This window comes from Marmota flaviventris, chromosome 2 (assembly GCF_047511675.1).
Source record: "Marmota flaviventris isolate mMarFla1 chromosome 2, mMarFla1.hap1, whole genome shotgun sequence".
NCBI classification, from domain to species: domain Eukaryota; kingdom Metazoa; phylum Chordata; class Mammalia; order Rodentia; family Sciuridae; genus Marmota; species Marmota flaviventris.
In genome coordinates this window covers 75513369-75527845 of record NC_092499.1, presented here as the reverse complement: position 1 = coordinate 75527845, position 14477 = coordinate 75513369, and the positions used below count along the sequence as shown (strand labels likewise).

The following is a 14477-nucleotide window of genomic DNA, read 5'->3' as shown; positions in this document are numbered from 1 at the left end:
GCATTTTCTCTGTGCTGTTTAGCAAAAACATCCATTTCCAGAGGCTTTTTCTAGTCCTAGTCACAGTGATGTTGTTCAAAGTTTATTGGACAGGGAACACACACAGTTACCTTTCCAACCTTTCTAATTTGTATTGGATTCTAAGCTCCCACATCTTGGCCCTCGGGCATTTCCCTTGATAAAGCCCTCCTACCTTCAGTCCAACAAAGACCAAAGACTTTGGATATGAAATTTTTAAAGTAACCACTGGAGAAGAGGCTTCAATTGTACTGGCCCAACTGGCAATCTGTGGAAGGCCACATGAATTGCTCAGAGATAACGCCCTTGCCTTTCACCTTGCGGTCACCAGTTTGAATCAAGCAGAGATTAACAGTGTCCAAGGGTTGTTATCATCTGGTGATGGCTTGGGAGCTGATATGAAATAAATTGCTAGTATCTTGCGTCTACTTGCCTGAGGTCGCCCAGTTCAGACTATTTTAGGACCAGATCCAAATCTTGACTGCAATGGTTACTCTAAATGGAAGCCTCTGCACAAGGATCAAATGCTAAATAAACCCATAGATTATACTTCCTCTTGCACTAATGGAAGATATCCTCTCAGACAAGGTTGGAAGTAAGGTGGGGAGTTATGAGTGGGGAAATGGGCAAGGTCTGGATATTCTTAATGACAAACCTCTATTTTTATTCTACTGTGGATCCCCTACCCATAATTACTCCACATTAATCTTGGTTCCTTCAACTGGTTGGTACAGCCATGCCCTCTTCTGACTTAGGAGGTCTACCCCATTGTTTCATCTACCTTCAACAAGCTTTAAGAGAAATAAACTTTTCAACAGAAAAATTGGGGAACCTAAGTTGGTAAGCATAAAAAGAGAACACCAATTTAGACTAAATTTGCTGAAAATTTTAGTAATGGCCAAATAATTGCTTTTTGTTGTCGTTTTGTTCTAAGAGGATCTTGATCTGAATCTTAAAATAATTTGCTAAAATTTTCTACTTTATATTTCTTTTATAAACACTACCAAAAGTTATTCTTCTTTGATTAATTTCGAATTTGACAGATATAAAGAGCCTCATTTAGACCTAACTGTACCGGATTTATAAAATCAAAAAAATTTGGGGAATGATGTTTTAAAAAAAAAAATCTTTCAAAAAGTGAAGGATTGTTTTAAATTTTATTGGGCTGCCAGGGTATCCAGTCATTATGGAGAAAAACAAGATTCTCTAAGTACTCCCTTCATTAATAACATATATGCATCATAAAGACCAGTGGCTCCTAATTCTGGATGGCCAGAGATCCTTTTGTAAATCTGAACAATGGATCTTCTGCCCAGAAAACTACACTGCATACACAAACAAACACAAAAACAAATCTTCCATACAATTGGAAGAAATTCATTCATTCTATAAAACCTATCTATGGACAACTACTCCCAAAAGATGCCTGAACCACAGAATAAGAATCTTTGAAAAGCATACCAACTTTAGCATCTTTTATTAAAAGTGTTACTAATCCACTCTTCTTAACACATATGAAGGAAGAGAAAAAAGAAGACAAAGCAAAGCATCCATTTAAAATAAGCAGGAATCAAATTAGAGGTTTAATTAAGTCAAATTATATGAATGCATGTACCAAGTTTTTCACTTCTCCCCATCACAAAATCCTAGCCAATGGTCACTTTTAATATCAAATAAATGCCATGTTTTTAGTAAAAAGTAATTAAATACTGAGTGCCTGTGAGCCTTCTAAAGATTCAAGTGGTCAACTTGGACTAGCATTTAAAAGAGAATCAATTTAATCAACCAAAATAGCTGTTAAAAGATGGATTTCAATTTGCAACTTGCATTGATTTAAAATACAAAATAATGTAGATTCCTCTTTCCAAAATAATTTGATTTCACTTTAAATTTCAATTAAAAATACATAATATATTTTTATCTTATTTTTGTCCAAACATCTGCCTTCTATATATTAAAAAAAAAAAAATTATTTTCCCAGCATTAAGCACTAGCAATAAGGTTAGTTCGAACTCTCGAACCCAACATCAAGCTAAGGTCATCAAACACTTGGATTAGTAGCCAAGGACTGGGGCGCGCAGGCCTATGCATGCACCCATTAGTGTTCAAAAGCTCTAACTCAAAACTCATTTTAGGCCAACTCGTTAAACCAGCCGTCTAAACGGACCCTGGCACAAGGTACCCAACTGCTCCATGCGCCAGCTGGTGAGGCCTCGAGTTGGAACCGGAAGCCGCCGCCCCTGCCGCTTAGGCCCAGGAGGCCCGGGTGGGCGCACTTCCGCAGGGAGTGGGAGCAGTGCTGCTTGCATCTCGCCCGCCCTGACACACTCGGTTCCGGGGCGTAGATCCAGGCCGGGAGGCTGTGTTACCCCAAACCCGGAGCTTGAAGCCAGGCCCGCTTCATCTCCTGCTTCTTTTCACCACCAGGAGCGGGAAGGAGGAAGCTGAGACTTGCAAACCAACGTGCAGCTGCAGTTCGGTGTCCAGAGCGCCCTTATCGGCTTAATGAAAGGACCTGCTGATTCCCTGCGTGGTTACACCCACACCCACCACATTCTGATCTTCCCCTTTCCTGTGCTTTCCGGGCCACCCCTGGGGCGCGGCAGCTCCGGTGCCTGAGGCCCAAGCCTTCGCTTCGCTGGGCGGGCGCGACCCCACAGTCTGCCACTCCGCAGGGGACTTGGCGGTCAGGCCACGTGCCGCCTCCTTCGGGCGGGACACGGTAGCTTCGAGGCCCGCTTCCGGGGGTGGTGACTCTTCGAGGTGCTGGTTGGGGGATGGTGATCCAGTCGTCCCACGCAAGTGGCCTGAGACCACGCCTTAGCCACTAGAGTAACTCCCTGCCTCCTTGGGTACTATTTCCGGATTCTCCAAATGAAGTTTGGGGGCATCTCAGGCAGAAAGGGGAAGTCCCCGAGGGCGATGCAAATGTGCACTTTGCAGCCAGAGAAGATCCAGCTTTCGGGGACTTTCGCTTCATTTATTTGTTGGGTGAAAGGTGCAAATAGAATATGAGTATACAGCGCTTTTTCCAAGTACTCAGAGAAACTCCAGGACACCCTCCTTTTCCTGGAGCCAAAGTTGCTGTCAGCAGGTCCTTAGCGCTGTCGGCGGTGCGCAACCCTGCCCCCAACCTCCCTGCTGCCAGCGGAGAGCTCCGCGAGTTTTCCCGCATGTGGCTGACTGTGAAGGGACGAGCAGCCTCTTTGGGGTTGCATCCTGAGATGGCCCGAGGCCGAGAGGTTCAGGAGTCCCCAGCGAGGGCCTTGGTCTGCCGGAGTCATCACCTTTCGAGAATCCTTCTATTAAGACCTGGAAAGGGAAGGACAGTGACCCGCATCCCGCCCCCTTATGTCTGAAGGTGACCTTACGCCTACAGGCAGGTTTTTCTCTCCCCTTTCCCGGACACTAGGCAGGCACTATGCGGTTGTTAAGTAGGTTAAAGAAAGAACACAGAAGTCTCAGGCTTTGCGGGGAAGAACGCCTCTTCTTAAGAGCATCGCAGCTAAAAAGTGGTTTGGTTGTAAGCTGATAATCAGGTAGCTGTGGTCAGACACCCGTTCCAGAACCTCACTACTCAAAGACCATGTTATCACATAACGTCCATTAGGCCTCAGTAATCCTCCATCAACGCATTTTAGAGCCATTTGAATGTTAAGGAGATTTTTATTAATGGACCATGATCCTAAAATGTGTCTATTGGTTCTAGGAACAGATTTTAACAACTCAAGGTTGTGACAGTGATTTTCCAGTTTCACTGTAGCCCACGTCCTCTGGAGAGTTTGGTAGAGAGTGAGGGCAGGGACTAAAAGAGAACATTCACCCTACCCAGGACTTGGCTCCTAAGGGATGCTTTCCAGTCTTTACCCCAAGACCTGGGACTGAGGGCTAGCAAGTCCTCAGGGTAAGTTAACTGCTTTTCTGTAGCTCCCAAGGGAGCATATACTGATCCCTTCATGAACAGTCCAGGAAGGACAAAAAGCAATCTGTAATCCTATGGCTACTAGAAACTGACATTTTCATAGAAACCCATGACTGAAAATGTCTACTAGTGATGGGAAGTAGACTAAGAAATCCTTAATGAAAGACCCCTTCCCCACCCCTGCAGTAGGCATATTAAGGCCAGGGAACTAGATAAGGCAGCAGAGGATTCCATATGATTTTTGGCACCTTTTTTTTCCTTGTAATCCTGAAACATATATCAATTCAAACTTTGCCAACTTACCATTAAATTTTCTGTGGGATTCCTTTTTGGTACCTTTTTGTTTGTTTGAGGCCCCCCCCCCCCAACCAAAATGCTATGTTTCCACTAAGAATTGAAAGTAAAGGGTGGAGGAGATAAAAGAATAAGTTAGCCATAGACTCATGCTGTTTGATTTTCCCTCTAGGAGGAAATACAAAATTTGAAGCCATCTTTCCCCCATGGTGGTCTGGTTGTTGCAGCACCTATACTTATATTTGACAAATGAGTTGGATTTGGTAGGGCTCTTTTATTTGAATTTGCTTATTGTTTGTTTGCAGTCAATAGCAGGTTGGAATTTAAACATAAAACATAGTGCTTGCTAGAGAGGAAGTCTGGTTGATTCTCTTTAGCATTTGAGGGGTCCTCCCTTAGTTGTGAAGACTTCGGCATGGTGGAGTTCTTTCAAATGCATACTTGTTTCCTCCTCCTCTCCAGACACTTCTGCATACAGAAGCTTCCTTCAGTTCCTGATTTGGTTCAGTTTCCTTGTAACTGCTTCCATTAGAAAAACTAACAGTGGCTACATTTCATTTTAAACAAGTAAATAATTTTTAAAAGAACATTATTCAAAGTCTCATGTTGCTATTAACAGGCAGTTTGGAAGAGATGCTCCAAGCAATCCTATACAATGTGTTTCAATATACCAGTGCACTACAGTTTCACATGTAATGTTAATTCTGTCCGAGACAAATCCTGTAATCTTCAGTTTCAGAGCCCAATACCGAAAAACATCAGGGTGGGTTTCATTGGGGGTTTTGCTCCTCTGTTCCAAGGAAAAGTCCCAGAGCTCCAGTCTTTTGTATCCCAGTAACCCAAGGGCATAAATGGGGCATTGGGAAAATCAGAGCAACCTGCTCTAACAGGGTGCAGGGAGCTTTAAGGAAGAAAAACAGAGGTGGCTCAGAGAACTGCTGGCAGATCTGAGCATACAGAAGCCCAATGGGGGTTTGGAACCTTTAGTGGCTCAAGTGGGAGAGAGAGAGGTGTCTTCTTAAATGTTTCCAGGTAAGGAAAGTACCTTACTTGGAGGTCATAGCTGAATCTGACCTTACATGTTCCCGTTTTGATTGTTTTCTAAGATGTCTGATTTCATTTGCATGGGATGCACCGTCTTCTTTGTGCTCCTCTTTTGTGTGATTAAAAAACCATCTCTGTACGCAGTAAACCACCACCCAACACTGGCAAGCATGGTTTTGGGTTACAGCTTTGTTGGGGTAACAACAGCCAGGTTCGCACTCGGCATGAGATGCGGGTTCAAACAAGTGGTGTGCGCGCCCTGGCTGGCTGCCTCTGGTTAAGTAGAGGCGGGTGCTTGTGTGCGGCTTCTGCGTTGCAGGTAACTGGAAAAGGTACATTGCAAGTTGGCGCTGCCCAGACGCCAAAAAGGTCACTTCCCCATTCTCGAACTCGCCTCAGGCTGCGCCGGGTCCAAAGATAAAAAGAAAGAACGTTCGAGGGAAAAGGAAATACAGGGGAGTAGGAGAAAAGGGATGAGCCAAGGGTAACAATTCCCCCCCCCCCCCCCTGAAAACCCCAGCTCAGCGTCCGGGCTCCCAGCAGAGGGCCGGAATCCTCCAGACCTACTAGCCAAAGCACCTGGCTTTCCCGGGAGGGTCCCCGGGGACCCAAGGCAGGACCAGCTGGGTCCCGTCTGTCCCAGGACGTGAGAGGCCGCAGGCGCGGCGGGAGGCCCAGCGGTGGCTGTGGCTGCGGCCTGCCCCTTCACTGACTGGAAGACAGGTCCCCTTCCCAGCCGTCTGCAGCGCAACCTCCCGGGAGTCGTGAAAACTAGCAGCCGTGGGCCCCTCCAGTCTCTTTCACCTTCTGGCCAACTCTCTCCGAGCCAGTCGGCTTTGCTTTAGCTCCTTCGGGCGCGGGGAGCTCGCCTCCTGCCGGGGCCACTCCCAAGCCCCCGAAGCCAACGTGACTCTGCCAGATTTTGAGGCTACCCAGAGACAGGCGCCCAGGCCTGCGGCTGCAACAGAAGCCTGCCTTCAGGTCTCCGGGTGGGCTGGAATGAAGGGGTTGCGCTTCCGCCCGCGTGCAGGCCTGGCGGCGCTGCCTCTGGCTCTACCGAGGCCCAGGGCGCTGGGTCTGCGCACGCGAGCTCAGCCCAAGTCCACTGGGCCTAGTGGGCGGGCTGCGGCTGCGGAGAGGATCTGGGTTCGGTACAGGACGGGAGCCAGGCACGAAAGAGCGCAACTTGGCCTGATTAAAAGCTCCACCTAGTCCCCTTCCTTGTCCCGCAGAGCTGTGCACGCGGCCCAGGGGGACGGCACCAGCTTGCAAAGCCGACTGGTTCAGCTACCCCCGCTTGGGATCCCCGAGACAGAGATAGGAGTGCTTTCCCCAGGTGACTCCAGTTGCCATTCAAGATTTGGAAAATGTAAGCCTTAAGAAAGAGCGCCGTGAGTCCGGCGCACAGCACCCGCGGCCTCCGTGGGCCGCCTTGAACTCACACCTCTCACCACGTTTACTCGCAGTCCCGCCCCGAGCCTCCACGTCTGCCGCCTTTGGCGACAGCGCTGAGGTGGGGACACTAATAGCAAAGGTGAGATTAGAGGGAAGCGTGTGGGAGAGGGAGTTGAGAAAACTGACCATTATCTAAAACCAGGGGGGTTCCAAAGCCCGAACTTAATTGACTTGATTGAATTTCTCTTATCTAGGAAGGGAAGAAACATTCTCAAGGTGAAATGCAAAGGGCCAAGAATCTTTGTGGGAAAGATAAAGGTTTGGGGCAAAACTGATCTTACCAAAACCATCTACCTCCACCCTCATCTCTGCCCTCCATTATATGCCCCTTTATTCTATTGCCGTCTCACTTTTCGTTAATTGCCAATATGCATCTGAAGTAGCGTCCTGACAGCTTTTGGAGGACAGCGTCATTTCAGTACCAGGAACACCGTCACTAGGCTTAACTTCATTAAATCCGGTCTTGACCACAGTGGTGATCAAACTCTCCGGCTGTCTTTAAGCCAGTGCTCGCTCCCCGCCCTCTTTCCCTCCCTCGGTTGCCTTTGCTCAGGGGGAATTCATTTCTACTTTCTCCATCATCCAACGGGATTTAACTGCGTGGTTTCAGTCAAACGAAGTTGTGTAAAGGTAATGGAAAAAAAATTAGTTTCAGAGGATGCTTAGGCCTCCTCTTTCTAACCTCGTTTTAAGTTTCAGTTGAGAAACTGTGTATTTGCTGAGTAGCCCGACATTTGCCGTCATTATTGCTTTTTAAGAAAAGGTAATCTTTCCCGTCCTTTTGTGAGGCTTCCTGAAAACTCAAAGCAGTGTGCGAAATTGGTTATTTGGGATCTGCTTTACTATTGCAGGAGAAAAGCTGGGAGATTAAGACTCTGAATCTGAGAAAAACTTAAAACACTCGGCCCCAATTTTACTTCTGGTTTAAGGAAGAATATTATCAGTAGGTACTGGAAAATCTTGCCAAATTTCAAGGTTAAGTGTTGATTGTAAAGCTATTGCATTATTGTATTTCCTTTAGCAGGAAAACAGTTTACCTATTAGGCTGGATAAAGTAGAGTTCAAGAGAGCATGCGCAGGCAGGACGGGAACATGAACTAGACAGAAAACAAAATGGTTGCAACTGCTAACCTTCATTTAAAAAGTTACAATCAAAAGTCACTAATTTTGGTCAAATTTAAGAACATAAGAAGTTTAAAATGAAATTAAATATTGCTTTTACCTGAGGAGCACCATGATCATTGACCCATTTATCTTTTCTGGTGACTGAACAAAATGCAGGTACAACTGAAAAGGGACACTTTTTTTCCCTTAACACTTTCTTTCCCCCACCCTCCAAAAAAAAAAAAAAAAAACTGACCAGGGTGCCTTATGTTCAAGTACTGAAATTATAGGTTTTAAAAGTTTTCTGAAACTCTTTTGTTCAGAAATCACTTCTGCCTGAATTGCTTTCAGATTCTGATTACACTCCCTCTCATGTTTACCTCAGATTTTTTTTTAGAAGTTTAAAAAAATCCCCCTAATAAGAGAATAGTAACAAGAAATTCCTGTTATTATCATTTTCTGAGAAGTATTCCAGTTCTTCTCCTAAAAATCGGCCTATTTAAAAACTTATTAATAAAGTGCCTAAGGAATAATTCAGGTTTGTAGCAGGGAGGGAAGAGCAAGGATAATAAGATCCTAATGATTGACTGTTAGGCTCTCTAAATTCAATTTCAGAGCAATTCGAATGGAAGCCAAATAGTTTACAAACCATTTTGTCATTCATATCTAGTTCATCCATCGATCAACAGCAAAAAGTAAAAATTGCGAATTTCCTTGCTGCTCTACCAAAAAACATTTTGGGAAGGTGAAGCTGAATGTAGGATTCTCATTCATAAATAGTGGTGTAAAATTAAACTAGACCCAATGTTGTGCTAGAACCATTTTAATATAATTATACATATCTGCCAAATCCAGGAAGAAAGGGTTTATGCATATATAACTTCCAGTTAACATCTGCAAGCATAAACAACAATGATCTCAGTTTAAAAATTCATCAGGGTCAGAGCAATTGACCAATGTCTCTTTACTGTTAGGCTTACCAACAGTAAAATACAGATGAATTAATGTCCTTTATTTCTCTTCTCTCACTCTCCTTGTCCAGACATTTTGTCGTAAAGTTTCAGTGCAGCTCACCTCCAGCCAAAAGTAATCTTTTAAAATCAGTACTCAGTTGCTCTGAATTTTGCTTATAATTATAACCTATTTAATCACGAAGAACTCCTGGAGAGGTGGAGTTCAAGGTTGCATACAATAACAGGAGATCACAGTTTTGAAGTCTAGCACAGATTAAAAACCACAGATGTACCATTTATATAAGACACACACTGATTGTCTCTTAAACTACATATTGACTCCTTATGAACATTATTTTTTAAATAAAGTAGTGCATCTAGGACAATCAGTCGCACAATTCACACAGCCCTGAAAAGTTTTTCAGTGCCAACTACCAGTTGGTCATGAAACGTGAATGAGCTTGAGACACTGTTCATTCCTAAGATTTAACCAAGGATTGGCTAAAACATTGGATCACCTCTGCTTATGAAGGCTAGGACCTTCCCTCCCTTCCCTCACAACTTGTTGTGTGATTTTTATTTTTTGGTTGTGTTTGGTTGCACATGGCTAGAATGCATTTGATAGATCACTTTGTAAATCAGGAAAACCAATGATCTAAAACTATGAGAGGATCTTAAGCAGATTGGTTTGTCCATTTCAGGTTGCTGGTTGGTAGGCCCCTTTAAGGCCCTTCATTTTTCCTTCTATGCCTCCTGGAACTTTCATCAGAGGAGTCTGAGCATCATCCCATCTAACTCTTTTAACCAATGCCTGGCTAAAACTGGAATGTCCAGCCCAGCATATTTAAAAATCACCCACAAAAAGAGGTTCTACAGGTCTTCACAAAACCTGGAATTTCCATGAGGATGTCTGATCTTTATAATCCAAGCAGTCAGCATTGAAGTTAAGCTTCCAGGAGGCAGTTTGGTCCTTATAATCCAAGCAATCAGTGGTTGAGTTAAAACCCAAGCTTGAAGCTCCATATCCCTGGGTGGAAAGAGAAGCTGGGGACTGATTGAGATGGCTGGTAACTGCATTGGTACCCATGGGACTCAGTGTGGCCCCTGGTCCAGGAAGCTGGTGATGCATAGGGGTCAAATAAGATCCACAGTCCATGCCCCCAAAGTAGGAAGTTGAGCCAGCATATCCTTGACTATAACCTGAAGCCTGAGTATAGGTCATGGGATAGGACCTCTGCATGCAGGAAGAGGAGGTGGACAAGGGATCTGACAGTGGGGAGATGGAAGCTGGGCTCCAGATAGACACTGGAGCACTGCTGCTGGCAATGGTAGGGACTGAGGTGCTAGAGGGGGGAGTGAACTGGCCACTTGTTCCACTCTCTGAACTCACTTCCCGAGCTGGAGATGTCTTCTTTTTGGCAGGTCTCACTTTATTTTGACCTCCATTCTGTTGTTGCTGCTGCTGTTGGCGGCACTTTGCTCTTCGATTCTTAAACCATACCTTGAAAGGGAAAGAAAGTTCTTTAACATGGATTCAGTAACTCGTCAGGGACAAGAGTGGCTCCTAGATAGAAATCTGTCCCTGATACTAGAGACCCATTATGAGGCACCCTCATATTCGCTTCTGGAGTTGGGGAGGCTCTGTCTAAAAGCACTTGTCCCATCTTGTCCCCAGTGCAGAACAATAAATTTTTTTTAAAAAATCCCAAACCATATGGCTAAAAATTCTCCACCTCACTTTCTTATTTCTCCTTTAATAGACATACACATAGAAAAATTATATTTTTTGATGCATTCATGGTGGAATGTCTTTTGGAGGGAGACACAAGAAAAGAGAGGGTGAACAATGTTGTTATATGCCAACAACAGCAGCTTAAATTCAGACAGTCTATATTCCCTCTTCTAGGGATCCACAGATAATATGGAGATTGGTTCCATCACCTTATATTCTGTTTCTCCTAGAAAGACTTGCTTACAAAAGAAAGCTCAGAAGACATGATCCTGTTGAGAAAAGCTGTCTTAAAAGCCACTATTTGCTGAAAGGTTCTTTATGAATGGAGTGACTTGGATGTTCTCTTCTTTGAGCTCAAGGAGAGACCCCTCTATAATCTTCGAGGCTCAAATCTGTGCCTTCAGAGTAGTGCCACTCAGCCCATAGATGCCATTTCCTGTACTATGTTCACTGGCCTGTCAACTTAAACCTCTGCCTACAATTTTGAAAATTCTCTTTACCAGCCCTGTTCACACTCTGTAATGAAGGAACAGTGTCTGGTGTGTGAGGGGGCTTATCAGAGAACTACTGGCATTTTCTGGGGTACAAGTCCTTAATTGTCCTCTTGAATGAGCTCTCCTTTTGATATTATAACTGTGGCAAAGTGGTGCCCCTAAGGCCACTCTCAATGCCACCAACCATTCAGAGCCATTTCTTTTCTTCCAGTGAGGACTTTGATTCAATCCTCCCAAGTGCTAAAACTTCTTCCAACCCACTTTGAAAAGGCATTTTCTGCTTTGCAGTTCATGCTGATGGCTGGCAGTGTCACAAACTTGTCCTAGCTGAAGGAGAGACCCAGGTGTGTGTGTGGTTTAGATGCTAAACACTTTTTCCAGAGAACTCTGTATGGGGCTTGATTTCCAGGCAAGTCAGAGTTGATATTCCCTGTTAAGGAGGACTAAACCAGGGGAGAGGTGTGTTACTAGAGATATTGTAAAGGCACTTTATCTGCTAAATAACCTAGAACTAGAAAATTTGATTTGATCCCGAAGAAGTCAAAGAAAATACATTTTTATTGTATGAACTTATTTAGTAAAAGCACCAACTGTTTCTCTTGCCTGGCTCTGTCACCAAATTTAGGTATGACCTTGAGCAAGTCATTTGCTCTGTTTCTTTATCTATAAAAATATTTATACGGCAGAGGAGCTACGATTCTTTCACCCCTCAAAGTCCAGGAATATAGGGGAGGATTTCCACATAGGGGAAGGGAAGAGCTAAAACCTTGCCACTACCTGAGTCTCTGCCCACCAGAGCCCCAAGGACTCATGACAGTAGCTTAATTGACATTCTTATCTTGCAACCTGGACTGAGAGACTCTTGATGATAGGACTAAATGAGAACGGAGAGGCAAAAAAGGGGAGAAAGGAGATTAGTTCATTGGTCCCCATAGAGTCTCAAGCCTTCCTTTGGTCCTAGCAAAGATCTAGGGCTCTCTGAGGTCTTCAACATACATCCCGATTGGGAGAGGGGTGGCACCGTCAGGAAAAATTGCTCAGATCTGCCCTACCTGCACCCTGGATTCAGGCAAGTTGATTTTCAGCGCCACTTCTTCCCGCATGAAGATGTCTGGGTACCGGGTCTTGGCAAACAGCGCTTCCAGTACGTCTAGCTGAGCTCGGGTGAACGTCGTCCTCTCCCGCCGCTGTTTCCGAGGGGTGGCTGCGGGACAAGAAGCCCAGGGCCCTTTAGGGTGGGGGAGCAGTTTCTCAGTCACAGGGGTTTCCGCGGGTCCTCCGACTATCCCACCTTCCCCCCTCTTCTCCCCTCCCCCTCCCAACACTCTCCCCTCCAGGGGCCTCGGCTCCGGAGACTCAGGACATACTGCCCTTTTCAGAGTTGCACCCAATTCTGAATGAGTTCGGAGATCACCCAGCCAGAGCATTACTTCGAAAGCTAACAAAACAAGCGGGAGAAAAAAAGCCCAAATCCTCCCAAATCCACCTCAAACCACAACACAAACGAAAAAGCCACTCGGTTAAATCAAAGTTATCTCGGAGGACAGGAAGCACGGATTGATCGGGCGAATCTGGATCCAGCTCCCTTGGCTTTTAGCACTCCGAGAGCCTTTATTCTTCCATCTTTGAAATGGGAACATAGTTCATACTTTTATGAGGCTTAAAAAAAAACCACAGATCTGATCGGAAAGGAAAGCACCCGCATCTGCGGGAGTCACAACTTCCCCGGATTAAAGGAGAAGGAACTGGGGGTCAGGGGAGAAGTCCGGGCGAGGCGGGGAGAGCTGCAAAGGACGCACTAGGGAAAACTCCGCTTCTTCAAGAGGGCCCTTCGGAGGAACTAGGAGTGGAGTTATAAGCAAGGGCCTCGCCCTCAAGTGACAAGGGCAGTAACCTTTCTCACTCTACCCCAATGCGTGTCCACTAGTCACTCGAATTACGAATCAAGTGGCATGATTTTCTGCAACTGTTGCAGACCCACCTACTCGCTTCTTCCCAGCTCCTGTTCTCTCTTCTCGGTCAGTAAATGCCTGGTGAGTCTTCAATGCTTCCTTGCAAGGAAAACCCAGCAGGAACCTCACCAGGAGCTGGGGTGGGGTCGGCATGACCTCCAAACCCAGGTATGGGGGAAAAAAGGGTGTCACAACCCCGCGGAGCCGGCGTGGGGAAGGGCGGGGCAGGAGTGCGGGAGAACTCACTTACCGGGATAGCCCACGGAGGGGTGCAGCAAGTCCATACCCGAAGTGGTCAGACTCAGCCCATTGACTGCGTAAGGTGGTTGCTTAAGATAAGACATCATGCTAAGGTTGTTTGGAGGCGCAAAGTCGGCCCAAATGGGGGAGACCCAGCCGGAAGAGCTCGGTTCGCCTGGGGTGGACAGGTTCAGGGTCCTTGGTGGGTGGGTTTGCAGTGGTGGAACTAAGGGCAAAACAAACAAACAAACAGAGGTGCTGGTTTACTGCTTCGGAGGCAGCAGCTCTCTCACGTTCCACCACTAACTAAAAAGAGCCCGGGCTCCGCAAGGCACAGGCTTTTAAAGGACTTGCAGACAACCCCCCCAACCCCACCCCCAGCTGCTCTGGAACTAGAGGGGGATTGAGGGAGACCAGATAAACCTGTCTTCCCCACCCCCACCCTAAACTTAAAAAAAAAAAAAGACCCTAAGAAAGCAATTACAATCTGCCTTCCCCAAGAACAAAAACCCACGCCTTCAAATACACACATTGCATTCCTATCCCAACATTTGCATAGAACTCATTGGCTGGCACTAGCTAATTGTCTCAAACAAAACTTGATTGGGGCCATTTGCAGAGACAAAGAACTCTTTGGCTAAATAAATAATGCTGATAACAAAGCCCATTGGTGAGAAACAAAGAAACAATTCAAGAAATCTACCTCTCCCCAGACTGTTGCCTTTCCATGACAGAGATTTTAATTATCTTCGCTTTTTACCACTTTCAACTGCTGCGAACCTAAAATGTCAGTGCATTTAACATCTAAAATACCAACTTGCTAAACAACAAACTTGAGAAAACTGCCCAACCATTATTATTCCACATTTAAAGTCATTTCCAGTAATCATTTTCACCTAATTAGTAGTCTGGATAATTAGATTTCGAGGTAAGTAACAGATTTATTAGGGTTTTGGAGAACCTTGATTATATGTGTCTAAAACAACTAAAGCTAAACAAACAAGCATTTAACTTTTAAGCGACATCCATCAAATATTTAAACATGCTGCAAAAAAGTCTTCAAGATTGGCATAGGGCTTGCCGGAAATTCTGAAGTAAAGTTAGAATCTCACCAATCAGATAATGACAGGCCCCAACATTTGCAAGTAGAAAGGGTGCACATTTGTAGTGCAAGCCGCTTCCATGTTGAATTTGATGTGTGGAAGCTGCAGATGCTGCAAGAGGAGGCAAATTTTCCTGCAGTTGGGTGCTCAACAGCAAAGTTTCCTG

At 45.3% G+C, this 14477-nt stretch overlaps 1 protein-coding gene across 2 annotated transcripts; it reads right to left on the bottom strand.

Annotated features, from left to right (window-relative positions):
- Window positions 1-9670: 9670 nt before the first annotated feature.
- On the bottom strand, window positions 9671-13315 carry Otx2 (orthodenticle homeobox 2). 2 transcript variants are annotated; one of them, XM_027929629.2, is made up of 3 exons: window positions 13219-13315; window positions 12069-12244; window positions 9671-10291 (listed from the first exon to the last, which is right to left on the bottom strand). In XM_027929629.2, the coding sequence occupies exons 1-3, from the start codon at window positions 13313-13315 to the stop codon at window positions 9671-9673; spliced, it is 894 nt and encodes a 297-aa protein (XP_027785430.1). The 2 variants fall into 2 exon arrangements, with proteins under 2 accessions (XP_027785430.1, XP_027785432.1); XM_027929631.2 differs by having other exon boundaries at window positions 12069-12220.
- Between the last annotated feature and the right edge of the window lie 1162 nt (window positions 13316-14477).